At 38.9% G+C, this 27,925-nt stretch overlaps 2 protein-coding genes across 2 annotated transcripts; one reads left to right on the forward strand and one right to left on the reverse strand.

The window, feature by feature from the left end:
- Nucleotides 1–5,980: 5,980 nt before the first annotated feature.
- On the reverse strand, nucleotides 5,981–18,345 carry LOC110158867 (C-terminal-binding protein 1). The gene is made up of 11 exons (XM_020923398.2): nucleotides 17,908–18,345; nucleotides 11,679–11,833; nucleotides 10,968–11,112; nucleotides 10,632–10,735; nucleotides 10,436–10,538; nucleotides 9,725–9,849; nucleotides 9,452–9,541; nucleotides 9,241–9,371; nucleotides 9,051–9,178; nucleotides 8,490–8,604; nucleotides 5,981–8,163 (listed from the first exon to the last, which is right to left on the reverse strand). The coding sequence occupies exons 1-11, from the start codon at nucleotides 17,945–17,947 to the stop codon at nucleotides 7,968–7,970; spliced, it is 1,332 nt and encodes a 443-aa protein (XP_020779057.1). The 5' UTR covers nucleotides 17,948–18,345; the 3' UTR covers nucleotides 5,981–7,967.
- A 3,550-nt stretch (nucleotides 18,346–21,895) lies between these two features.
- On the forward strand, nucleotides 21,896–27,871 carry maea (macrophage erythroblast attacher, E3 ubiquitin ligase). The gene is made up of 9 exons (XM_020923463.2): nucleotides 21,896–21,989; nucleotides 23,406–23,588; nucleotides 23,673–23,876; nucleotides 24,306–24,428; nucleotides 24,680–24,756; nucleotides 24,856–24,964; nucleotides 26,120–26,253; nucleotides 26,395–26,590; nucleotides 26,675–27,871. The coding sequence occupies exons 1-9, from the start codon at nucleotides 21,921–21,923 to the stop codon at nucleotides 26,768–26,770; spliced, it is 1,191 nt and encodes a 396-aa protein (XP_020779122.2). The 5' UTR covers nucleotides 21,896–21,920; the 3' UTR covers nucleotides 26,771–27,871.
- Nucleotides 27,872–27,925: the final 54 nt, after the last annotated feature.

Consider the following 27,925-nt stretch of genomic DNA (forward strand, 5'->3'; position numbering starts at 1 on the left):
TTACAAATCTTACACCTTACAAATCTTCCTGCCTGCAGACCAACACATATAATGCGCTGAAAACCACACCTGACCACTGCCGATTCTTTCCGCAGTCCTACGCCTCACCCGAATCCTCCCTTGCACTTGCAGTCATTGGAGATTGGCTGTGAATGAGAGAGAACAGACACTTATTTTTTAGTTTGGCTTCATGATTAAAAAGTATATTTTGGGTATGATTTAAATGTATAAAGAAACATTTGTTAGGTTTGGATGACATACCGCCACATATTGGACAACCCATGCCAAGCATGGAAATGCATGCTGCCATTAACTGTCATTAAGTGTTCTAAAGAGCCAGTTGTGCCTGTAATCTTCTTTGGGTTTGTGGGCAATTGGGTATACAGCTTGAGACGTGGGTATAAAGTTGCATATATAGAGTGCGTATTAGTCAACTAGAATAATGTTACTGCTGTTACTATTAATTAGATGAGAGCCTTGCTTGTGTAATGTGATTGCTATGTTTGATTGGCCTTCGGACCACATTATTGGCTAAGATCATGGATATGATGATCACATCATGTCCACGCCACTGCTTCCAATCCAACAACATCAGTTAAGTCAAATGCATTGACTGATATCCAGTCCTGTGGCAATTTCTGTTGTTTTATTGAAACTATGGCTTCCCCATCAAGTAACAGGTCCAATTATTGCAGTATCTAAAGCACTCCTTAAAGGAAACCTAGATGCTGTGATGACCCAACCATAGCATGATGAATGGAAATGGAAAACAGATTTGAAATGCTGTAGTGAAATTCCATGTAGAATACCCAATACTTCTGAAATCAGAAGAAAACTTAGTTCACAGATTTGCATGTGCTGCCAATGGGTGACTGCTTTCCAGGAAATTTGGGATGTTCTATATTGTCTGCAGGCCATCGGAATACTGTCCAGATAGCTGTCAGTGCTTGGGTGGCATTCATCCTCCCTCATCTCTGCTACCTCAGTTACCTATTTGTAGTAGATTTATATGTGGTGCAGAGTGCAGCGCAAAATTCTGGGCCCTGAGTACAAATCATCTTTGTGGCTCTTATTACATCTGGATGTTGACAATAAACAGATATGATATGAAAGTACAATGGACTGTTCTCTGTTTTTGTTTGTTGTACCTTTGGGGACTGTGGGATCAGAAGACATCTGTCCAGCTGTCAGATGAATTACTTAGATCTTAAATGACCAGAGAAGGAAATATATTAAAATATGACTGTGTTGAAAAGAAAACAGGGACTCCCTTTGTAACAGTCTGGTTGATAAATACACACAGTTTCCCTTGTGAGATTAAAGACAGTACACTGCCTCTGAAGAATAAGACAGGTGTCCTGGGAAATAAATTTGCTGCAATATTGCATAATAGGAAGGATGGACTATTTGAAAAGGGCTATGTTACATTAAAATCAGTGTACACACTCCAAAGTAAACATCTGGTGGCTTTCAGTATCAGTCTCCATGATCGCCTCATGTGTCCCACTCTCTTCAGGGATTTACTGTTCCTTTTGGGGGAAATAGTTAAGCAGTAATTGTGTGTTGGCAGAAAATGAACACCTGTGCTTCCTAACAAGTCACATCGCCCTATTGCACTAGTGGCGTGTACACTTGATAAGGAGTCAGGGGTCAAATAATGTCAAAGCATTTATTTTCTATCAACCTATTAGGTTAGAGTGCAAAATGATCATTAAACTGATAAAATTCTAGGCTATTTCTGGTGAAGGCTATGCCATTGAGCCTAATTCTAATTTAACATCTGTGCTGCAACCAAACCTTGCTCCCACTGGGATACACGTATATCTTCTCCATTTTGTTAACTTGCAGATGGGCATGGTTTTCAGACCTTTGAAAGGACCGGGATTATTTTTAAAGCGATTACCATCACAGTGTAATCCGGTTCTTCCTATAGCTCTTCCTCTGACGTCTTGATGGTCCCTTCTTTGTTTTCATAGGTGCAACCAGTTACTGCCTTGCATTCTATGTGAAAGGATTTCTTATCCTTCGTTTCTCAAGTTACGCACAAAATGATGACGAATGTAAACCTGCAAAGCCTAGTCTGACAGTGATGTGAGCCTGAGGCAGTGTGAACAAAAGATGGCTTTCCCGTGTCTTCCCCTGCTACTATCTGGTTTTCTTAAATCATGATATAGCTTTAAGACTTTTGTGTAGTGCTACTTTTTGTTTTGTTTTGTTTGTTTTGTGCTTGGGTTAAAAATCACCTCCCACCATTTCTTTTTTCTTAAAAGAGATCTACTATGCAAAGGACTTTTTAGAGCTTTTAATCATGTTATAATTATTTTCTCATTTGCCCTCCTGAATTGTATTCAGTATGTCATTGCTGTGATCTACTCTTGTTTTCATTACTACTGATACACACCCACTGCTCTTTACTTACTTTGTTCTCCAATTAGATTTTCTTAATTGGTAATACATCTAAGATTCAACAGCATTGCGCTAGCATGATTTGTGGTGATGTAAAGGGGTAGGTGGGAATCAACTCCTAATACCTCATTGCTGTTTTGCCAACCCGGTTGTCAGTATACTTGTTTCATTTATTATGATGTTTTTGCTCAATATTGTGATTTTAAAAGTCCAAAATACAGCATAATGACCCATGGGTAACTATATATAGCAGATAAATGCAAAATATGTCTTTTTAAAATCATGATTTAAGATTGAGATTATTTGTGCAGTCATTTGTTGTTTTGTGTTTATTTAAAAAAGCTTTAAAAAAGCAATCTTTAAATAATCCAAACAGTTATCTCAAAAGATTATACTTATAGATTATATTTCTGTGATTTGTTATGCAGAATTTGAAGTAGTTCTGAGCACAAACATGGTAAAAAGTAATAAATATTGACATTGTTTCCAATAAGATATTATTATTTAATACAAAGTCAAATGTGTGAGGTCATTTTGGGCAAAAAGGTGGCCATGATTTCTAGATTGGTGTTTGGAAAGGATTCTGCTGTACATCACTGAGAAAATTAGGCCATGAGATCTCAATCTTTGCTACAACCACAGAAATGGGCCTTAATTTCTTCTGTGATAGCACTTGTGGTTTATGCAGATGGTTAAACACTTCTTGGAAATTTCCCATGTGAGATCACAAGTTGGTTCGTTTTGCACAACTGAAGGAAATGTAACTGAATGACGGGGACTAATGTGTTGTATTCTTTGACTCAACAGTGGGCTCTAGAAGTTCATGTTGAAAACAAGATCAATCTTGGATATTGCTGTGTGATTATGAGGGTTATGTAAATATTGCACATATAAAACTTTCAATTTCAATGAGAATTTGTGTGAATGATGGGCCTGCATGTAAATCTATTTATCTATCTTTTAGACAGAATACATGATGCAGAAATTGCTGCCACAAGAATTACTTAATTTATTTTGATTTCCAGGAATAAATTGTGCTAAAACTGCAAACCTGTAAAGTAAAGCCATTTGTGGGTTCTTGAAATTTATTTTTCAGGTTGTCTCCTTTTTCCTGTTCTTGCACTCCTTGCTCTTGTGTCCTTAGCTGTCTTTCTCATAATAGTTCTCCTCTCACTTGACTCCTTGCGGTTTCTCCAGTAGCGTAGGCTCAGTCCAGGCGTCTGTTTATATTTTACAATGACTTCCAGTACTGTATGGCAAAAAGTGAGTTTTTCATCTCGAAGATAATAGCTAATCTACTTTTGCAGGTCAGTGTTGAGTAGGTTCTGGTTGATATTTGTGTAGCTGTAGAAAATGGGGATAGTACACTTGATGCTTAGAGTTACATAGAAATAGATTGTTATAGAGAAAAAAAGTAGATTAATAAACTTGGCATTAAGTTAAGAGCCTTTAGTTTATTCAACCTGGCAACTACAGTTGTTAACATTTACAAGCAGATGTCTGGTGTCTGTTAAGAGCCAGACATTTTCCTTGGCTGAGAGGAAAGACCTTGTGAAAAGTGTAGGTCCATTGAATAGCTACACCCAAAAGGAAACAAACAGTCTGCTGTTGCTCCCGGTGCGGTGCATCACCTTCTCCGAGTTCGGACTGCCACTGTATTCCACTGTTTATGGAGATAATTATCCTCTCAGCCTCTGTTTGGACTGCACCCAGTTTGAGAGGAGAGGAAAGCTGAAAATGTCAGGGAATAAAAGTCAGGCACGATACCATGTTGAAGGAAAGGTGAGAAGAGACCTAAGGAAGTGTGAAAATCCACCTATTTCCTTCTTGTCAATCATCAACTGCCTCATCCAGAGCCTCAACCACAACCCACACAATCAACACCTCATGCACTGACAGCAGTGACCAGTATGGTGTCCAGGCCTGCTGTACTTAAAATTAAAATACCATCTGAACCATGACCAAGATGATGAGCAAACACAGTGTAGTATGTGTGATAGAAATTTAGATTGTGGAAAGATTTCTCTCCTTCTGTCTTTGTGTAAATTAATGTGATTTCCAGACCCCCACAGGAAAATATTGATTATGATTGATTACATTAAAATAGTGATTAGTTTATCTTTTAGAAACACATTTGGTCTTGTAATTAAAACTCATTTGGCTTGTTAGAAAGACCCTTCAATGTAAATACTTCTGTTCCCTTTTGCTTGCTAATCATGTCAGGAAGTGACAAATGCAAGTGAATATGGATGCAAATCAGATCAAGCACATCTGGCCACACCTCAGTAGGAGTTGTCACCTTCTCACTTTGAAATGTATGTCATCTGGTCATCTCAGGCTATATAAACTTGGTGCTTTGCAACATTGAGAGATACGGTGGGAGATGTAGTAGGAACATACTGCTGTTGGGGAGAGGCTGTTGGACTTTGGCCAGAACAGGCTTAGTCCCTGTCCATATCTGCTGTAACAAGAATAAACCTTGGTCTATATTCGAAAAACTCATCAGGCTTTGCAAATGGATTCATTATTTATCTTCAACAGATATATAATTTTTGCCACAACAGTATACATGCATTACTGAAGTATTCAACATAATTGTTACTGAAGACCATATTTTATTGTTCATTTCCATCTCTATATATTTCTTTATATGTGTTCTATATGTTCTGTAAAATGGAGGAGAAAAACATATGTGTATACTTTATGAGATTCCCATGTACACCCTTGAGAAGTCAGTTTGAACATTTCTGTGACACTATGAAAGATTAAGACAAATTAGTTTTAGGAGTTTCCTTTGCAGTACTCAGTTGTTCCATTTATTTTAAATAGAGAAAGTAATATTACAAGACCTGATCTGAAATCAAAACATGCAACATTCTAGGTCAGATCTGACAGTGCCTATTTTCAACATTAACCACACTGGTCCTTGGTCTACTTCACTCTCTATTCTTACTACTTAAAATCATGCATTACCTTATTACCAAAACACAGAGATCCAATCTGATGTTACCCCGTAGCTGATTTCTTGGAGCTTTTTGGAGGTCTCTGTGCTTCATCTAAAACCATGTCTGCCCATTTTTGTTGACTACATCTGATTTCCATTTGCTTCCTGAGGTTTTGCTTGACTCTGAGTTTCCAGCTGGTGTGGAGTAATACTGAATGGAGGAAACAGAGGTGAATGAAAATCAACCTAGTGCTTTCTATTAAAAAGGGAAATAAGTGTATGAGCAAAGATAAAGACAGGTACAAATTTGTAATGTTTAATGTCAGAAGTTAGTGGTGTGAACTAGCACCAAATTCTGAACCACTCAGAACAATGGAGTTCTCAGTTTATTTACGTCATAAATTTCAACTGTTTATCAGTGTCATGATTATATTTGGCTTAGAAATACAGTGATCAAAAATATCTTCATTACAGAATAATTTATGCAGTACACTTAACTTGACCACAGGGTTGCCTACGCTTGCACCATTCAGCATAGAAACTCTACTAGCTCCATCATGTGGAAGCCTCTGGGAAATAGTGACTGAGACTCCTAAAACAAAAATAATCTCTAGGCAAAAGACACACACATAACCTTCCACAGTTTATTTTTTAAAATAATTCATACAAATGCATACAGTCACAAACATATCTTTGTCAGTTTGTCAATCTTGACCAAAAATAATGATATTTACTGTAGAATATAATATGTATACTGTATATTGCTACGCCTACTACCTAACTATAAAGGGGACCAAAGTAGGCAACAGTGGACTGTGTGTTACTTCCAGGGATAGAATTTCATGCAGTTCTTTGACACGTTTGCGTTGGCACACACTGGCTTGAATCAGGAATGCAGTTCATATGAGTTATCTCTATGGGCAGTGCTGCTTATCAGTAGTAGTTCATTTCTATGGTCACTCATGGTGGGTTATGAACAAAGTTTTACATTCTCCAACATATTTGTATAGGATTTGGGGCTAACAATATTCAACACATTAATTTCACTGATGCTTTGATTCCATTACTTGTGAAATACTGAGCCAATGAAATGTCCATCCCTGATTGTTACACATACTACCTCACCAACAAGACTAGGTAGGCAACAGTAAACTGTTTTACTACTCAGCTGCTGGGAGAAGTGGAACCAGGATGCACTGTCATGTTGTCAAAACAGCCTAAACATGAGTTGAACACATACACGTTGAACGTATAAAATGTCATTACTGCTATTACAGTGTAGTGTTTTATAATGGCAGTCTTATAAACATAACATGCTTGGGCGCCTACTGGTCCTCATCTCCTCTCCCAGAGCTGTTTTAAAGACACAGATACAACCAAGTCACATTGACACAGGCAGGCAGTACATATGTACACATAGACACAGAAGCCACAGAGGGTGGCTAAATGGTATACTCAAGCTGGACCCATTTCAAAGGAATACTTTGTATGTCTTACTACATTGTGCAGAACCATTCAGTTCAACTATTTTGTTTGAATTTTCACTCATCCATTTTTACCCAAACAGGAAGTGCAGTTTAGTTTTCACTAAGTCAGTGTTGTTTTACAGCAGAAATGTATAATGTCAGTTTTAATAATACACTGAAGAAATGTGATGTAAAATGTCATCCTTGCCTTTGTACTAAACTGCTCCTTGGCCTGTTCTTCTTTAGTAGAGGAAGCCCTGGTCTCAAGATTGAATTATTTATAATTGTAACCATGTAACTAATCTTGTTTATCCTGCAAAGCACATCATTTTGTGACTGACCTTAGCCTTTCCTCCCACAGTCCAACAATTTGGATCAAACATTTACACACATGTCCCAAGAGCGAAATCACTTGCTCTTTAACCAAAACATATGGGCAAAGTTAATCTTCTAATGTTGCAGCACACAAAGGCAAGCAGGTAGAAAACAGAAGCACTAAGTGGCATAAAAGTGATCCTTAAAAAAAACCAAAAACTAAACAAATAATACCAACTGCGGAAACTTAATTTCCTGAGAAGGTGTGCAAAAGCTGCCTCTTTTGGGGCCTTGTTAATCCAGGGACACTTAAAATCAGATATTGTATTCAAAAACCAGTGTGGCTACATAGAGGAAATGCACCTATGGTTTTTGTTAAGACTTGAATACAATTACCTGTATTTCATTGCTGCATGTCTAACTGTACACAAACAGGTTACATTCATTTCATAACCTACTACTTGTACATGAACTTAGGAAGTGACACGTGAAGAGGAGACATGAAACATGCCCCTATAACTTTGGACAGGCAGTCTAAGACGGTAGAATTAAATCCAGTATTTTTGATTTCCACATTGACGCATAGGTTTGTATCTTCTGGCTGAGTAAAGTTTTATCTCCGGGTGTCTCCGTGTGTTGCTCTTTCTCCTCTTTGGAGTGTAAACAGTCTGCTTGCAGCAAATTGCAAGTTGGTTTTGGATCATCGTCTTGGAGCTTGACATCTTGGGATCTGACACTGTTAGATAGCAAGTTGTCAATTTGATCTTTGCTGCCGTATTCATGCACAGATCTTTTGGTCACCAGACAACCCGCCAAGCTTGTGTTTTTGAAGGTAGCTACAGTTGGTCATTCGGATGCTGCTCTCTGTCTCCCTCTGGTGGCTTGACAGTGTTCTGTCCTGGTGATGGTGCATGTGGAGGGTGACTGACAGCAGGAGGCAGAGTGTGTGTGATGGGCACTGCACTGGGCACAATGCCTTCAACAGGGGGAGGAAGCCCTCCGGCAGGTAAGCTCACCACTCCTGGGGGGTACCTGCAAGGACAGGCAAAAACCACTTGGCAAATGAGAACATTTATGAGGTATAGCACAAAGCAGAGTTTGTACATAGAGTGAGTTTAATATAATAATTTCATTTGTTAAACATTCTGATTTAATGTTTTTTATTTGTATTCAAAAAACTTGAAACGCTACACAAATTTGATTTAACAGTCGGAGCTATTGCCTCTGCAATGTTGAAATACCTACGCAATGTGGAAGCACCAATATCCTTGAATGAGAAGTTAAGAATTCTTGCAGTGAGGCCTAGATCTGCAGTATAGTATCTGTGTTCTTGCATATAAACATGCTTGAGATTTTACCTATAAGCTCCATTGAGTTCAGGGTGGACAGTGGCAGGGTCCACTCCTGTCCAATGGTTATTCTGCGAAAGAAACTCCTTATTCACACAGTTTTTAAGACTGTCTGGGATACGACCTAAACAGGTGAGAGAAAGAAAAGTTTCAGGTTGAACATCTTGCGCAGGAGAATGCCAGCGTAAGCCATTCAGATGTGATACCCTCTTTACCACATCTATTGTTGAAAGCTCAACATTACAAGCTTAACATTACTGGGAAGTTACATAAAATGTCCATGAAAGAACTGACCAACAACCTGATAGGCTGCTCGGTCTGCTGATGGTGAATATATTTATCACTCTATAATGAATGAACACTAGATTTAATATGTAGCATCCTAAAATCATCATTGGTTTCATATGAATACAACTCTATAGCTTTCTCAGAACAGGTATGCCTTTGCTTTATTGCTTTTATGCCTGTACTCAAGTAGGCTCTAATGGAAAAGCATTGTAGTCATCCTTTCACAGAGCCTTTTTCATTGCATAACAGGACACTGTATAAATATCAGTATGTTGGTCTTACCAGTGACAGCCCTTCGGATTTCTCTGGCTGCTTCTTCTCTCATCTCGAGCGAAGCCTGTTCGCTGTACCATGCTGCATGCGGGGTGCAGATGAGGTTGGGGGCATCCTTAAGTGGACCCTGGCTGAAACTGACAGAAATCTTTTGTTTGTACCATTTTGTTCACACTTGACTGTTTGTTCCATTGACTACCTGAAGGGCTCGGACTCATGAACATCTAGAGCAGCTCCGCGTATTCGTCCCTCTTTCAGGGCCTGGGCCAGGGCCTTCTCATCCACCAGGCCCCCCCTCGCAGTGTTCACCAGAAATGCTCCTTGACGCATCTGTCTCACAAAAATGTTTTAATAATTAGATGAGAATGAATTATTTTTTTCTTCATCTTGACATCATATTTGTGCGTTACCTGTTTGATGGTAAAGTCATTGATCAAATGGTGGTTGTGCTCATTGAGACTGCAGTGCAAGGAAACACAGTCTGAATGGAAGAGCAAGTCCTGAGGGAGACAACACTCACTGTGAGGCAATTACATTTTATTACATTATAAAAGAAAACATGCGGTTAAGGCAATATTATCTATGTATGTAACCTTATTATCCAGCTTTGTAGTTCAGATAATAGAATCATGATAATATGCTGACAGTCAGTGGGAAGTGGCCTCCAGATTTTCAGTGTGTACCTGTAGTGTAGTGACCCTTTGTAGTCCCAGTGATCTCTCCACTCCATCGGCTAAGTAAGGGTCATAGAATATCACATTGAAGCCAAATGCTTTGGCTCGCAGTGCTACCGCCTGGCCCACTCGACCTACAATGGGGATTACAAAGGCATGTTACACTTTTTTTTCTTACTGTTACACACTTTTGCATTCATCGGTGCTAAACAGCTAACATAGGATTTCCCCACAAAGTTCGATTTCTGCTCTATTCTGCTCGATCAGTTTTGTGTTTTCATTGACAGCTGGACAACAATAGTCTCTAAGCAACTCCAACTCTCACTGATCGAGATTCTTTTTCTTTTTATTGCTGAAGAGACTTCACAGGGACAGCAGGGATATTGATAAGAAGTTCCCTCATCTGCTCATGTAACTGGCTGAATTAAAATGCCAGTTATAGTTTAGTAAATTTGTAATGCCATGTATTCAATAATATTAATTAATTAATTAATTAATTAATTAAGCTTTGGAATTATATAGTACCTTTCAAGCTAAGCTAAATTGCTTTGCAGTGCATTATTCATTCAGTCCACACTTTTTGGTGATTGTAGTCACAGCTGCCCTGGGGTAGACTGACAGAAAATAGGCCACCAATCTGCGCCATCATCCCCTCCGACCAACAGTCACGTACACACCACATTCATACAATATTAATAACAATGACAGTTTGTTACCCACCAAGACCAATGAGGCCGAGAGTCTCTCCTCTGATCCTGGCTGCTCCTGATGCCACCTCTCGTATCTGTTCCACGCTCTGGGCCCGCGTACCTTCTCGTAGAGCCTAACAAAACAAAGGCCCTCAGATCTCAGTAATGCTTCAGTACATTACAATGAATAACTGTCTGTAATGATTAGTCATTCAGAGCTAACAAACCTGGTGCAGCCAGGTGGTGCGTCGGTACAAGGTGAGGATGTGACACAGTGTGGAGTCTGCAGTTTCCTCCACCGATGCTGCTGGCATGTTACACACTGCAATGCCTGCAGTCCACAGACAACAGGATTAGCTACTGGTTTGAAGAAAGACAGTTTTGAAGCCATGCACTGTGTGTTGTTATCAGTGTTTGAATATGTAATTACAGTTTTCAGTCAGCTATTGTTAGTGAAATGTATTAATTGAAATATGATGCAAAAAGTAAAACTTAAGAGCAAATAGGCCTAACACCTCCTAGATTATCACTGCTGATGTTGAGAGAGTGTGCTGTGCTCTCACCCAGTTCCCCTGCAGATTTGATGTCGATATTGTCATAGCCACTGCCAATGCGAACAATAATGCGCAGAGCCTTAAACTTCTCCAGGTCTTCTCTCATTAAAGTTATGGTGTGGTACATAAGTGCCCCTACTGCTTCATTCAGCACCTGGGCACACACCGTTTCAAAGATGTTGTGCAAAACACTACTACAATGAGCAACTACATTTTGTCATATAGTCAGTTCACTGATTGCATTTTCATGCTTTCATGTGCTGTTTAGTAATATTAAGATTACATTAATACACATCTGGTTATTGTTTGTGTTTCCAGACAATTTCTGACCCTATTTAATTTGTATTTATTTGATTAAAAAAAACATACATACCGCCTATTATACTCTTTACATGTATGGATTATTTCTGTAAAGGCTGTTTAATTACACAATATGGCGATTCTTACGAGACAGCATTTACTAAGAGGACAAGAGCTTGGTGTTTGAGCCAAAGCCATCTGTTTCTCCCACGCTGTGGCCTACTGAGCGTGCTCACAGAGAGGGCCTGCTTGGCAGTCACCCAGAACAAGACATAACCCTGCCAGACACACAGACCCACTTACAGTCCACAGGGACTGATATACACTGACCTAGGCTTGTTCATTCTCGATTTCATAATTTGTAGCTAAATCAAGATTTATATTGCCCAGTTAGAAAATAAAAAATCAGGCGGAGCATACCTTCTCGTGGATCTCCTGTGTGGACTGGGCATCACAGAAAGCCACTGTTGCTACATCTTTGAGGATTGGCATCTCTACTGTGCAGTCCCGTCCATCTAACAGTGCCACCAGTGGGCGGGGGTGCATAGGCCCATTCATGATGGGTGGCCTGATACCTAAAAAAAAGTGAGGAAATGTTGTTATTGTAGTATCATAAAGTCTGATGTTACCCAGTTTGCTTTTATCTAAAGCTGGTGAATGTCAAAGTGTGCATATTGTCAATAAGCATCAACCTCTGTTTATATCTCTTTCTCAGCTTGTGTCGTGTGTCTGCAGCACTTGGATGCTTAACAGACTGATCCTCGATCCAAGAGTATTTTTGTCCCTCTCTCGGTATAAAAAGACTTTCTGACTTCCAGCATTGCTCAAGTGTCACATATCATCAGTTGTTTGTCACTTGTGAGAGTTGCCGCTGGACTCAGAGGACACTTGCCTAATCTGCATCCCATAATATCTCTGCTCTAGGCTGATGCAGTTGCTATGGTGACTGTAGCCTTGTGTGATCTTGAAAAAATTCCTGGAGTAACCATGTGTCTGAGATGAGAAGATGACAGAACTTTTGCAGCTTTGTTTTCTGGTATTGATAGTAAAAATATTTGGTTTGTTGTAGTGTAGTGTAAAAAGGGAGTTCTGTATCTATACTGTTGGTGATGCAATGAACGAGTGTGTGACCCATAATGACTGGACAAGGTTAAAATAATCAGCTATATGTGTATCCAATATTTAAGCACTCAACACAGATGTGATATTTTACAGCTTAATTGGGCTGCTTGACGTGACAGACCAGGCCCAAGGTTAGCAGACAGTGAAGTAAGAAATTGAATGAAGAGTAAGTCATTGAGCCAGCTTTATAAAACCACTTCTTTACATCATGCAGTCACCCATAGAGAGCGGCTAAGGCCATACTCAAGGGTAAGTGGCAATTAACAAGTAGATTCAACAAATGACCCTACAATGAGTGTGGACCTTGGTTTAACAGACAAGTGTAGGTAATAAAAGGTGAATTAATTTGTATCACGCAGTCTTTGACAAATGCTGTATTGTGGTACTAAAAGTATTCTGTAATCATTGCCATTTTGAAGTAAAATGTCCCATATTACACAAAATGTACTTTTGTGAGTTTTAAGCAATGTTGTAATGCAGCTACCTTTACTTTACTTTAGCTACCTTTTGTTTTGTTTCATTCACATATGTTTGAATAATATTTTATTACTACTACTACTACTGTCTACATCTCCAAAGCTCAATCTTCTGTGTTCTTGTTTTTGTCTGACTTTACCTCACACAGAGGCACAGTGCACAATTTCTGCGTTGTCGTCTTATCCACATATTACAGCATGTAACTTGATCTGATAACGCAGTCCGAACAGCACTGTAAGACCAATAAGGTGAAACTTAAATCTTGCTAACAATGCACTCTGCGGTCTGGTAAAACATTAGCTTTCCATAAAAGGGTTTGCCTGCAGGCCGTTGCACTTACACATCAATACAACATCAATGGTGCATAACTGAGAAATAGGAATTCAATGCGAGCACAGAAGTAGGTTTCAACAGCGTCCATTGCAAATCAGATGTATTCATGAATAACAGTTTCCTATTGCAGCTGCACCACACTGCACTGCACACTCAGCATTACTATTTCATTTTGCTCTAGATGTGAAATCGCATTCAAGCCGCTGCACCATGTTGTGTGGAATTATTAAGAGACAGTATTTCTCCAGTGAGGGAAAGTGGTATTTGGAGTGGTTGAGATTTTCTAGTGGAATTCTTGATATTTCTACTACATGTCCTTTGCTGAGGGAGGAAATAACTATCATTCCAGTCCCATGCATGACCTTGGGAGGACCAGCCCCTAAACTGCCACTGACTAGTGCTGTGTGATAAAAATCTCACACTTCAAACTGCCTTTGTCACTCTCTCCTACTCAGCATTAGTGTGTGGGGGCGCTTCATTGTAATTACTTAATCCTCTCTTGTTTTGAATACCACAGCTGAGAAAGTAGCTGTCACCTTCAAATCTTTCTATGAATATCATGTTGTTTTGAAATAACTCACTTAACTTTGTCTTAATCCATTGTTGTGGATCTATAAGTTTCCCACAGATTTCTACTTAAACTATAGTTACACTAGCAATTATTCAATAATTTTTACAATAAACATTACTTATCTTCTGTGTTTTAATCAGTGTAGTTACAACCAGTGCCATTTTTACTGTTACATTTTATAGTTGCTTATGTTTTACAAAAAAACTAAAGGTTATTTGGCATACAAGTTTATTGCTCTGTGTATATTTGAGTTTATTTGAGTTTAGTTTTTTTTTTTTAATAGAGAAAATTAGACTATGGGGAGCTCTATTTGTTTCTGTTAATGGAAGCACATTTCACATTGAGTTCATATCAGTTTGCAGACAGCTGTCCATGTCAGGTGTGCAAACAGCTCCTATTCAGCCCTTGAATTATGATATTATTCTTTTAACTTAGTGAGTCTAACTATCGCACAATGCAAGAGCCCTCCTCTCACAACAGTAAGGATGTACTACTGAGGTCTCGACAAATTCAAGAGTACATGAACTTTTCAATGTTTTTCTACTTTGCTAATAGACAAACAGACATATTAACTTGCTACTTGAGTGTTTTACCCAACATGAGCCTCATAACATAATATCTTAACATTTCAAGAGGATTCTAAGTAAAGAGGAAATTAAATCCCCTCGTGATCAGGCTGAAATTATGCCGTGAAAATTTGACTGACAATTGGAGATGGAAAAAGCATCTGCTGCTGACTGTTGGCAGTGCTGCGTACGAATGGGACAGTCCACAGGCGGGCCACATCACTGACACCAGAACAGCTGGAACTGGTCCTGGAGGATTTAAGCAACATTTTGGATCTGTCACTCAATCCAGACAGTGTTGAAGTGCAGTATTTTGTCGCTTGGAAGGCTGCCAAATTTGAACTGGGTTATGTGCCAAAACATGCAAGTCTTTATTTTTCATATAAACATGGCAGGAGAAAAGACACAACCTAAAGTACACTTGAATTATTTATATTCACTTTTGCAATATTACGAAGTAGATCAGCTAAGAACATTACTTTTTACTGAGGTTGGTTGAAAGCTAAAAATATATCCAAACACGTAAATATCAGATTTTGACAACATCAGTGGAATCAGTGAGTCACTTGCTAGATTATTTTATTTTTACAAGACTGCCTATAGCTCATAATTTGTTGTGTTTTGCTAATACTGGCTGAAAGGATCAAACACAATAAACCTTGTTTTTTTATCTGAAAGTGCACACTATATGTGGTTGCAGTCATACAGTGTTATTTTAGAAATCTAAAGAGGAAAGAAGCTGGGGGAAGTGAGAAGAGCTATGCTAGCGACACCTGTGATAAGTCAGACACTCGTAGGCGACGCAGCCAGCCATCAAGCCCAACACAGCAGATTTGTTATGCCACTGACTCTGTTGGCATGCGGCTACACGGCCTTGTCTTTAGGATGAATCTCACCGTACTGTTATCTACAGTCACATGTCTTCTTTCATTTTCCCGTGTATAATTGCACTGTTGAATCCTACTGGCAGATTTTTATATTTCCCAAGTAGTGTTGAAAAATGCCCTGTCTGATCAGTAGTGTTTTTTCTAGCTGGCTGCTTTGTTTTGTGCTCATTCACATGGCCTCAGTCCCTTCCTGGCTACAGTCGATTCCCAGGAAAGAAACGTGAGAAGACAGAAAGCATCTATCAGCAGCACCACCTCTGTACACGCACACACTGCCCCACCTACATTTTAAGATTTAGAAGTGCACGCTCCCTCTCTGATGTGTGCAAGCTGACATGAGCTAGATAGTGTGGGGAAGCAGGGTGCCCACACAAGACCAGTATGATACAATACCACTCTCTTTACTCATTACATAACATTGACTTTTATCTTCTTGTTATATGGAGAAATGCAAAGTGAAAAATTAGCTGTAGAATTTGATGCAACAATCACAATGACTAATGTAGCCAAGACATGAATCAATAATTCAATAAAACCATATAGAATCCCACAGTGTAGCAGTCTAAGCACTAAACTCTACAGTATAATAGAATTATGAAGACATACTTAGCTAGGCAGCAGCCATTGAAAAGACTTACTGCTTCATACATGTGACTATATAACATGAATATTACGTTTGATCTTTTCATTTGTGATTTAGTAAGTGTTGAAAATTATGTATTAGGGAACAAAAGATCTATAAATGCTTTAACAGGCTTACTGTATGTGGGCGGATTAGCTGTTATATGATGGGGCCAGTTACCCTTTCAATTGAATTGGGTTCTTAATGTTTAATAGATTATAGGGACATGATTCTTGAGGTAAGTGGATCATATATTTAGCAGGTTTTAATAGGTTTAAATTTGCTCAGAGTAGTGTCTACTTTATCAGTATTGCCCAAGCTTTTTATACTTAACTACATAGTACCACAAATGATTCAAGACAAACTGATGACATATAAATGACAGAACATCTATAATGTCTTTGTGGATCGCATGTTAATTATAGCCTTATTCTAAAGTATTGTTTTGGGATGTGACCCTGTCTGGCCTGTTATTTCTGCGGTCTGTTGACATCATAATTCTTCTGTACTAGTTTACTCATGGTGTCTTCAGTGGAATGTGTTCTCAAATATTGGACTTTAACATGTTCAGCGTTTAATATTTATAATTGGGCTGCCACTGTAGATATAGCCAGTTCATCAAAAGGCTGATAGACAGGTACCTATCCAGTCTCTGTTCTCAATCCTGTCCTAGCAATCATTCATGGTATCAGTCTGGTAGCTAAAGCTGGCCAGTATGTTACAAAATAGCACTCCTTGTCATATTAAAGCAAAAAAGAAAAATAATTTTCAATATTAATTTCCTGAACATAAACCACACACATTTTGATCAGTGCCATTTAACACAAAAATGTCAAATTTCTAAATTCTTCAAAGTCTGAATTCCAAACTACATGCGTGTACTGACAGAGGATAGAGTGTGGACCACATCAAAAGAACTAAGAATATCATTGGAGATTAGAACTGATTGAATCTTGATCTCAATTAAAAATTTATTAATTGCACATGATGAGATGAGATTTGATAAACAGAATGGAATATTTCACTTATGAAGCACCTCAATACTCAGATAAAACATGCCGTCTTTCAGAGCCTCTCTCAGCTAAAGCATAAATCAGCCTTTCAATCACAGGGACTGACAAAGGCACTTTCTAACAGCTCTTAAAGCTTCAGCACTCTTTACTGGGAGCTGAAACTGATACAATCACAAGATCAATACAGCAGCTGATGGGATCCCATGTTTTGCATTCTAAAATGTACAACGAGCAATGCTTCCTCACTCATAATTTATAGCCTTTATTTCCTGTGACCTTGGACTTGAGGAGTTCAATTGGATATGGATATGAACTTCTTGAAATAGGAAGGAATACAACAGTTTAATATACAGTTTAATCTTTGATGTCATCTAAACACACGTCTCGCAGCCTGTTGATGACATCACAGAATGAGCAATCTTCAAAAACATGTCTAATAAGAAATTCTCATTCAGGTGACTACAGACCATCATCATGTTTGCTCACACCCACCTCCTGCTCCACACCCAAACCTCCACCCCCCTCCCTTGTATCTTTGCAACCCTACCTTGATCTCATGTTCTGGAATAGTCTTTTTCCCATATCTTAAATCACATCCCTCCCTCACCTGTGCATATTCTGCGCGCATGTCCCAGTTCCTCTAAATGTGTAAATGCTCTTTTCTTAAATGACCAACAATGAAAAGGAAATATGTGTCATGTCCTCGCTAGCTCTGGAAGGAGAGTGAGTAGAGATCTATTTCTGTCTCTACAAATGGATGTGTTTGAGCAGGCTTCAACAGCAGATATTTGCCTATTCACACATACACACATGCACACAGATCGGAGGTGGAGTAAAGGCTAACCATTCCGGTGTGGTGTGAGGAAGGCTGATGTGAAAGATAATAGACTGGCAGAATTAAGAGGAGAAAGAGGAGGAGACGAAGAGGGAGAGAGAGGGGAGGGGGAGGGGAGAGCATGGCAGAATAATGTACACTTAGTTCACAAATATTGGAAGGCGCGCACATGCATGCAGAGGTCCCCGGCGCGCACACACCACATAAAAGCCGACATGTTTACCTAGAGGCATGCCTTTGTTGAGGAGATGTGAGCTTCCCATGGTGTGTTCCCCGGCCAGCCAGCGCACTACGCAAACTGCAGTGTTCTCGCAGCACACATGAACAGGAATCCAGTCAGCATATGGCGGCTATGGCCAGCTACCTCGCTTCCCTTAGTCCTTCTCCCAGCCCCTTAGTGACAAGCATACACATGTGCTCCCCCTCTTTTCTCTCTCTCTTCCCCCTCCTGCCTGCCGCTCGCCCGCCCGCTCTCGATCTGCTTTACCCCTCCCTCGGCCCTATCTCAAGCTCCCTTCCTCTCCTCTTCTCACTTTTTGTTACAGCAAGTCTTTCTAGTCCTTCTACCCATGTCTCGCAAAAAAGTACCCACACGGAGAATGAAAGCAGTGTTACAATCAAGCAGGGGCACCAGGATGTAAAGAGAGACATCTGAGGGATGATACAGTGGAGAAAAGCAGAGTGTGTGAAAAAGAGAGAGCAGGAATGGGGAGGGGCAAAGGGCGGACAGAATTCAGCTTTTGTTTCCTGAAAGAACGACTGGGAGGAGAAAAAAAGTTATGCAATTACAATGAGGAGAGGAAAAACGAGTTTCTGTTGCTACAGGTGAACTTTAACTCCCCTTAAATGTTTGTTTTAAAAAGCCGCAGTACGTAACCTTTCAGCTCCCACTGCCCCCCAAAAAATTTAAATAAAAGCATGTTTAATAAAACCCTCTTTACTGCACTGCTTCTGCACAAACTTGATTCTTATTTGGCTTGGAGGACGGCCTTCTCCTGCTTGTTTCCATGGAGGTGAAAAGCCACCTTCAGAAAATCACACACTGTACCTTTAAATATGAACCGTGTATGACACTGTTCATATTTAACCAACTATAAACCATTTTAGTGACCCTGGATACTTTCATGGCTACAGAAGTTGTCCTAAAAGTAAGTTTATATGAAATCATCTTTAAAATTTTGAATGTTACATGTTTTATAAACATGGTGCAGAAAGTTTACCTTTGACAGCATCTGAATTTTTAATTTCAGAATACTTGACAGTGTTAAGCGACAAGAGGAGCCATCACAGCAACAAAATTCCTATACAAAAATGCAGTATTCAGTAGTGTTTTAGCCTTTTCCTCTTTAACATACTGAACTGTTTGTATTATTTTTTACTGCTTGCTTACGCACATTTTATTGAAATAAATTAATTTGTAATCTTGTCTTTTATTCCCTCTACTGAGTTTTGATGGTATCTTTGGTTCTACCACATGATTATGATGGAACATTGCTCAGTCATAACTGGTTTAGTTGTAAATACAGTTACATCAATTTCTGTCTGATGGTAAATGCTGAGGCTGTCGGGATCCCAAAGTAGATTGAGCTCAAAACGTCTTAATAGTTAAATGTGCGATATATGTAACTGTTCTGGCGGAGGGTCCTCCTCTTGCTTGTCTTCATAGACAAGACATTTTATTACTTTGTCTGATTTTTTTTTTGCCATTACAAAATACTATATATACTATAAAAAAAAATGTTTTCCTCACCCTCGGTAGGTAGTCTCATTCAGCTCGGGTCCTCTATCAGAGGCCTGGGAGCTTGACCCTTCTGCACAGTATCTTTGCTGTTCCTAGTACTGCACTGTTCTGGACTGAAATGTCTGATGCTTTCCTGGGATCTGCTGTAACCACTCATCCAGTTTTGGGGGTTACTGCCCGAGTGCTCCAATCACCACGGGCACCACTAATGCCTTTACCTTCCAGGTCTTCTCCAACTCTTCTTTGAAACCCTGGTATTTCTCTAGTTTCTCGTGTACCTTAAGAGGGGGACTGGGGGCCCCTTGGGAGGAAAGTTGTTATTGTTTTTCACAACAGTTGTAACTTTTGCAATACTGTTTGTGTCTACCAGGGCCCTCTGTAGCCCTAAGCAAGTTTGCCTGCCTCGTGGTGGCTCTGCTGGCGGCACCACAAAACAGTAACATCTCAATGGAGGCAAACAGGTAGCAGTCACTCTACCAGAAAAGTTATGTTGTGAATGCTTTAATAATAATGAGCACTGCTAACCTTGGAGTGCCAGTTGTCTGTCATGTAGGTTATTGTAACTCTCTTAAGAGTAACCTGTTTGGTGGCCATATCAGCTTGTCAGAGTATGGTCTCGTCAGATCTCAGAAGCAGCAAGCAAGTACTTGGAAAGGAGTAACACCAAGTGCCACAGTCGTTCTGTCCTTAGGCAAGGCCCTTCACCCACATGTGTGTATGTGTGTGCGTGTGTGTGTTTGTGTGCAAGTGTGCGTGTGTTTGTGTGTGTTTGTGTGCGTGTGAGTGTGTGTATGTGTGTGTGCGCGTGTGTGTGCGTGCGTGTGTGTGTGCGCGCGCGCGCGCGCGTGTGTGTGCGCGTGTGTGTGCGCGTGTGTGTGTGTGTGTGCATGTGTATATCTGTGTGTGTGTGATGGTGGTGGTCTGAGGGAAAAATGGCACAGATTGGCAGCCCTGCATCTGTCAGTCTGCTCCAGGGCAGCTGTGGCTTAAGTTTTTCTTACCCCCACTCCCTTTTGAACTACAATTGTCACTGTATTGTGAATATTTAGGTGTGTCTGTATGTATAAACAGCTATGTAAGAAAACAAAACAAACCTATTATGTCATCTTTTACCATGTAGCTGTAAATATTGTATACCTATAACTACTGTCATAAGCTTGACATAAAAGAAAAATAAATAAATAAACTGGAGAAGCTTACCACCACAGTGTGAACTGAATGAATAATGCATAGGAATATACAGCAACTTTGTGTTTTTACCTCAATAATATCTAAAAAGTCAACTTTAAAGTGCTGACACATTTATCATTGAGGTCCATCATCTATTTTCCCTCAAAAATAAGCACACATTATTTGGTGTCTTAAAGAGGTATAGAGATTCTGACTGGTGCTTTTTTTTTTTTTTTTTTTTGCATATGAACACTTAGAGATACCATTCTGAATGATATGTAGGCATTGGGTACTATGTGATTTGTGACTACTGATGATTTGTCTTTGCTGCTGAACACTTTGTTATATTTTATCTGTTTGCACATCTCTCATGTGTCACTTGCAGTTTACTTTCACCTGTCTTTCTTCTTTTTTCTTTTCTAGCTCCTCTTTGTTCCCTTGTCTTTTTAAATTCACTCTGTTTTCCTGTCTTCCTGCTCTAGCATACCCTCCAGTCACTGTGGTGTGCCTAATGGTTCAGCTTCTTCTCAGCAAAAGTGGAGGCTTGCCATGCAGCAGTGCCCACAAACGACTTCAGACTGTTGGCCTTATCAGGGCTGACAGCAGCCCGACCTGCAGCTATTTCTATCAAACATTTACACACATACACAATCACAGCCTTCATTTGAAAGTGTGTAGGGTGAACATCAGCTGCTTAAACATGCACATGCCCATGTGACGTGACATTCAATTAAGTTGTAATTGTTGTAGCAAGATTCAGACTCATACGATGCTGTAAGCACTGAGCCAATGCATGCATCTCAAATGCAAAAAGAGGCATAGGCTCTAGAGCACATTAGATTTATGCAGACAGTAAACTGCAGTCAGAACAATATCTAAATGGATGAACTCGTCTCCTACAAGAGGGTCAGAAACAGTAGACTACATGCAAAAATAACAATCCATGTGTAGCAAAAGAATGGCTGAAATTAGGCACCGATACACTGATACTAGTTTTAAAAACAAACAAAGCTCTTAACATTATCGTCATTTTCTTACATTATGATGAAAATCTCGAATTAAATCTCACATTAAAAAAACAGTAAAAAGCGGTTTATTATGTGTGTTAGATTTTTTCCAGCTAAATATAATAAGTTAATATTATGGCATTTTTAAAGCTTGTATGGTGATGACCTTTTATAAAACTGTTTCTTATTTTATATCGAATCAATGAGAAAAATCTGTTTGTGACAACCAGCTGTGGCACCATGTCAAGAGAGGGCGCTAATGAGCACCACCATCTTCACAGATGGAAAAAAACAACAACACAAAAGCACAGAGCCAAGATGGCGGTGCAAGAGACTGCAGCTCAACTCTCTATGGCCCTCAAAGTCCAAGAATATCCCACCCTCAAGGTAAAACTACCTACACGATGACAAATTCGGACAGTTTATTAGTGTGTGTCTGCGTGAATGATACATTGACTTTAAAAACATTGAGCCAAATGTGAATTAGAAATCAGAAATCTCGAAGTTGACAGGAAGGTAAGCTATAACTGATCTTAGCTTGGTTTGCGAGTTGTGTTTACAAAGCACCCGACCTTCAGAAGTGACAACACAAAGTTAACCTTTAATTTGTTTGAAGCATGTAGGGGATGCGTGTAGATTAGCGACTGTAATTACAAAATGTCGCGAATGGACATAAAGGGAGCCATTACGCCTTGTGTGGACGGTAGAGCTGCTGTATTTCCTTTTTTGTATAAAATGGTGATGTAAAATGTTGTTAAATGTGAGGCTGAGTTCTTCTATATATTATCTGCACTGCGGTTGTTGTGATTTATCAAGTATTACTCTGAATTGCGCGTTGTCAATCGGGTTGTTTATAACGCCTGTATTAAGGGGCAGTGCACGTAACAACATGGTCGCTCATTTCGTGTGGACAGCTTGGCATGAGTGGTATTCAAGATGTGACTGTCGGTATAGCGGCTCGTTTTAATTACAACACTGGGTTTAGATATAGAGAATTCACGTAATATGCATTGCCCTAAGCCTTTGAACTGCAGCTGCCTGTTAGCTGATGGGTAACCTGGCCCTGCAGAGCTACGATGATAAAGTAGGTTTTCAAGTTAAAGCCATGTCATCATGTGGTGCTGACCGTCAGAGCTTCAAAATGGCCATTGAGAAAACGCACTGTTGAGCCTCATGCCAGTGCCGCACGCACGCTCTGTCCCCCTTGCACATAATGTTACTGCGACACCACAGCCCAAAGCAGATGTGTCTGGACTGTTCGCGTCGTACAATAAACCAAGCCGTGAGTACTCCGTGTAATCAGAGTTTTCTAAAAACCTGGCTAGTAATGGTGCCCTTTATTCATTTCTCAAGTTGGTTTCTGACTAGAATAATGTCGTTTGCTGCAGTAATAATGGAGATATCGTCAAAAATTTAGCATCTCTCTCTCTTTTTTTTTTTTTTTAGCATGCCCATATCACATTTAACATTTTGTTTGTTATCCATCCATCTTGAATGCATTTTAAATAAGTAATTAAGATCTGACTATAAGGCTTAATAAATTGTAATACGTGTAAATTGCATCTTACTAAAATCCTCTGTTGGTTTTACATAGTACTCAGATTGACTAACTTAATAACATGAACTTTTTGTCCCTTCATACAGTTTGAGATATCAATGTTGTAACTATATTGAGATCTTTTTGGAGACAGCCCTGCATATTGAGGGTGATAACTGTGATTTCTGAATGTGTTACACACAGTTATGGAGAAATGCAGATGTAAATTATAAATCAAATACATTTTCTGTGATTATATTTTTCAGGTGCCCTATGAGACTCTAAACAAACGCTTTAGAGCAGCTCAGAAAAACATAGATCGAGAGACAAGTCACGTCACAATGGTGGTTGCAGAGCTTGAAAAGACCCTGAGCAGCTTTCCAGTGGTGGATTCTGTGGTGTCTCTACTTGATGGTGTTGTGGAAAAACTTAGTGCTCTCAAGAGAAAGGTAAGGAACTACACATAAGTACTCACACAAAAATTGTTAATTTTGTGTTGTGAACATTGTGATAAAATTTGTTTTATTACCAAGGCTGCGGAGTCCATTCAGGCAGAAGATGAGAGTGCTAAACTGTGTAAACGTCGCATTGAGCATTTGAAGGAGCACAGTAGTGACCAGCCAGCCTCTGTCAATCTGTGGAAGAAAAAGCGCATGGATCGCATGATGGTGGAGCATCTGCTGCGCTGTGGCTACTACAACACAGCCGTCAAACTGGCTAGGCAGAGTGATATAGAGGTAGTTCAAAAGGCTTATACTTTCGCCCAATACCAGTATGTGGACATTAGGGATCTCACATAACTAATTGATACCACTGTAGTGGTGAAACTAAATTATCATATTACCAAATGGTTACGTTTAGGGCTTGGTGATATTGTAAAAAGAGGCATTTTTATTTTTCTTCATATTTATTCATAAAAGTTCAAAAACTAGGACAAATCAGACTCAATCCAAATGTGATTTATTGCCCAGCCATAATTAAAAATATGTTACATGTGAATTATAAATTACCTTGCAATAGCATAGTAGATCATAGATTATGAGACACAGGATTTTTCTACATTGACATGGTGCCTGATAATCGTATTATGTTTTAAGTTCTAATTAAAATAATACAAAACACATTCTCTCTCATAAATATCTGTTGTTCCATTTGTTTCTCTACAGGATCTAGTGAACATTGAGATGTTTCTCACAGCAAAAGAGGTGGAGGAATCCTTGGAAAGGCAAGAGACAGCTACTTGTCTTGCTTGGTGTCATGACAATAAATCTCGTCTTCGTAAAATGAAGGTATCTAATTTTCAACTTTGTACTTGTCAGTTAAAGCATTAAAATCTACTATTAAAATTGGTCTTTGTAAGTAGCATGGGATAATTATTAGATCGGTATAATCCCTGTTTTTCACCTACACCTATACTGGCAGGGCACCCCACCTTAACAATATAATGAAAGGTTCAACTCGCATAATGCATAAAATTTTGTGTAACTAAGAAGTATATATATTTGGTTAATGAGCTCTCACACTAATAATTATTTTCCAGAGTTGTCTTGAATTTAGCCTCAGAATCCAAGAGTTTATTGAACTCATCAGGCAAAACAAGCGAATGGATGCTGTCAGGTGAGAAACTCACAAATGCCATACATTGAATGATGCCAAAAACATTCTAAAGATTCTCTTATCTACAAAATGTTTATGGATTTTTTAAATTTTCTTTAGACATGCCCGGAAACATTTCAGCCAAGCAGAAGGAGGGCAGCTAGATGAGGTTCGGCAGGTGATGGGTATGCTTGCATTCCCATCAGATACACATATTTCTCCTTATAAGGTAAATAAATGCATTATATTTGTCTGTATTCATGTTTATCTATTTCCCACAATATTTAATTATCTATTATCATAGAAATGTGAGAATATATTTGAAAATTTCATGAATAATTCCGTCTATGCCTTTGCTGCGAGGTAGTGTTGTATGAACTGAAGTAGACCACTAGATGGCGTTTCTTAACTTAGGGATATTATATTGTGAAACAAGGGCACTGCATGGTTCTGCCATCAAATCTTTTGGGACAAATTACTTAAGTTAATGTTGTGAAAAGAAAATTTTAAATTCAAACTCTATTTCAGTACAAAAAAAGGCTTGATACTAGATCTAAATACCACAATTGCCATTACAAAAACACAATGTTATACAAATAGTAGTAGTTTCTTTAATATTATATATTATCTTATGCTATTTATGAATTTTGACCAAACCATTCTGAAACTGTTCAGAAAAGGAATATTGGTCATACTGATTTGATTTCCTATATTAGTTTTAGTGTATCTTGAGTATCGTTCAACATGATAATGACAACTATATAGATATGTGTCTCAAAAAGTACTGCTTAGCTAAAAAGTTGGATTTATCTAAGACAATTTTAAGTATTGTATATGTACTGTGATCACATTATGACCTGAGGTCCCCATTCCATATGTGGATATTTTGGCATTGATGATGGGCATTTTCCTAGATGTCATGCCTTACAAAGGCCTAGTGCCGAAATGTTGCACGGTTTGTCCTAATAAATTTCACAATTTGCAAGTAAGACGGTGTGCGGGATTTTTCTCCATGTTCCTAGATGTCATGCCAACATTTGTTGGATTTAATAGTCCAGTGAGTGAGATTGGGAGTTCGTGGAGCACACGGCATCATTTCGAGTAGCACAACGGGCCTCCACAGGGACAAAGCCATAATCCCATTTGCTGGTCAGTGACTGAGGTGGTGAGGAGATCTCATGCTGACACAGGAAGATGAATGTTAATGTGTAGTGTGAAAGGCAGGACATGCCCACTAAACAGCCATTTGTAAAACAAACGTTGCTTTTACTTTCTGGTGTCATAAGTAAATCAAGTTACCGGTAGTTGCCGTGATTTCTTGGAAGTATATCCCGCACATACCCGTCATCAATAATAATGTGTTTTCTCCTCCCAATATTGATAGGATCTTTTGGATCCTGCTCGTTGGAAGATGTTGATCCAGCAGTTCCGCTATGACAACTACAGACTTCACCAGTTGGGAAATAACTCTGTTTTTACCATCACTCTTCAGGCTGGTCTTTCTGCCATTAAGACACCGTATCCTTTTAATACCTGTGTACAGTTGTTTACTCACCCTATTTTGTTAAATGTTCACATACAAGTTTTACTCCTACATATTGACCAAACACTTTTAAATCCATTCTTTTGAAAACACATCCATAACTTTTAATGCAACAGACAGTGCTACAAGGAGGATGGCACCTCAAAGAACCCAGACTGCCCAGTCTGCAGTAAATCTTTAAACAAGTTGGCCCAGCCTCTTCCTATGGCTCACTGTGCCAATTCCAGACTAGTGTGTAAGATCTCAGGAGAAGTAATGAATGAAAACAACCCTCCCATGATGCTGCCTAATGGATATGTCTATGGTTACAATGTGAGTATAGTGACTAAGTTTAATTTGCCAAATAATCACAACAATAAGCACTGTTAACCTGGGTTTATCTTTACGCCCTTTTAGTCGCTTCTGTCGATTCGCCAAGATGACAAAGTGGTGTGCCCCAGAACCAAAGAAGTCTTCAATTTCTCTCAGGCTGAGAAAGTCTACATAATGTGATCACATGGATGACCCTTTGATCATATACAGCCATTTGCCTTTCACCTGTGACAAGGCCTTCTCAGAAAGCCGCGCATAGAGCTGTGATCCAATGCCCTTCCCCATTAACAGCCCTCAGCCATCTCCAGATTGGCCGTATTTGAAATAGATTTTCCTCCATGCCATTTTTCTATAACATAAGTTTGAAAGTCTGTCTGCATACATGGATTATCGGTATTGTCTGAAAAATATAGTAGAATAATGGACACTGTGTGGAAAAAATAAGTGTTCAATTACACAATAATAAATAAGTTAGATTTTGCAGATTTTCTAGAAGTGTTTTAAAGTAATTATAATAACATGTGAAGACAATTTGGACATCTTGACACAATGTAAGGGGAATATATTTCTTTGCTGCATGCTATATTTTAGTGGATTCGACTGATTCCATTTTTACTTTATTTTATGACTGCAACAGTAGCCATTTTCAGGCTTTTTTGGATGTAAATGATAGAATAAGGATAGATAGTTGCTTGTAAATTTTGGATTGTTCAGGGCCACGCATTTAAACAGACCGAAGTTTGTTTCAATCTTAAATCAACATAGGCTTTGGAAGTCAGTACTTCTTACCCTTGTGTAAATAAGAACGTAATCCTTGCAATACTGAATAGGGGGATTTTTGTACTTCAATGCATTTTAGTCTTCCTTTTTTTGTTAAATTTGATTTCTAATGTTAAAGATTGTTGTCTTTTATTCTAATAGATTCTGTAGGCCTAACCTTTCATATTTTTTCATTTATTTGAACCTACAACTGTAGAAAGATTTTAGTCATTTGACCCTCTACAAACTGTCCGTTGTTTGGTCTAAGTCTAACCCCTTTCAAAAAATACTTTTGTTTTAAGTTGTGCACAAATGGTAGTTTGACTTGAAAGATGATGGAGCATTCCAAAGCTGCTTCCTTTTTTATTAACTTGTTAAATTTGGATTATTCTATATCGACAAGTTTCTTTATGTGTGTCTTTGGTGGTTTTGTGCAGAAAAAGACTGTCCTGTGTTTGCTGGTAGACTAGAGCAATGAATTGTTTCATGGGCAGATGTCTCATAAAGATTTAATTGAAAAGAGATGTAGTGCTTCTTCATTTACATCTTCTGTTATTCAAAATACCATGACACTGT

This window comes from Boleophthalmus pectinirostris, unplaced genomic scaffold (genome assembly GCF_026225935.1).
Source record: "Boleophthalmus pectinirostris isolate CB_2022bp ecotype Guang Dong unplaced genomic scaffold, ASM2622593v1 HiC_scaffold_23, whole genome shotgun sequence".
In the NCBI taxonomy this organism is placed as follows: domain Eukaryota; kingdom Metazoa; phylum Chordata; class Actinopteri; order Gobiiformes; family Gobiidae; genus Boleophthalmus; species Boleophthalmus pectinirostris.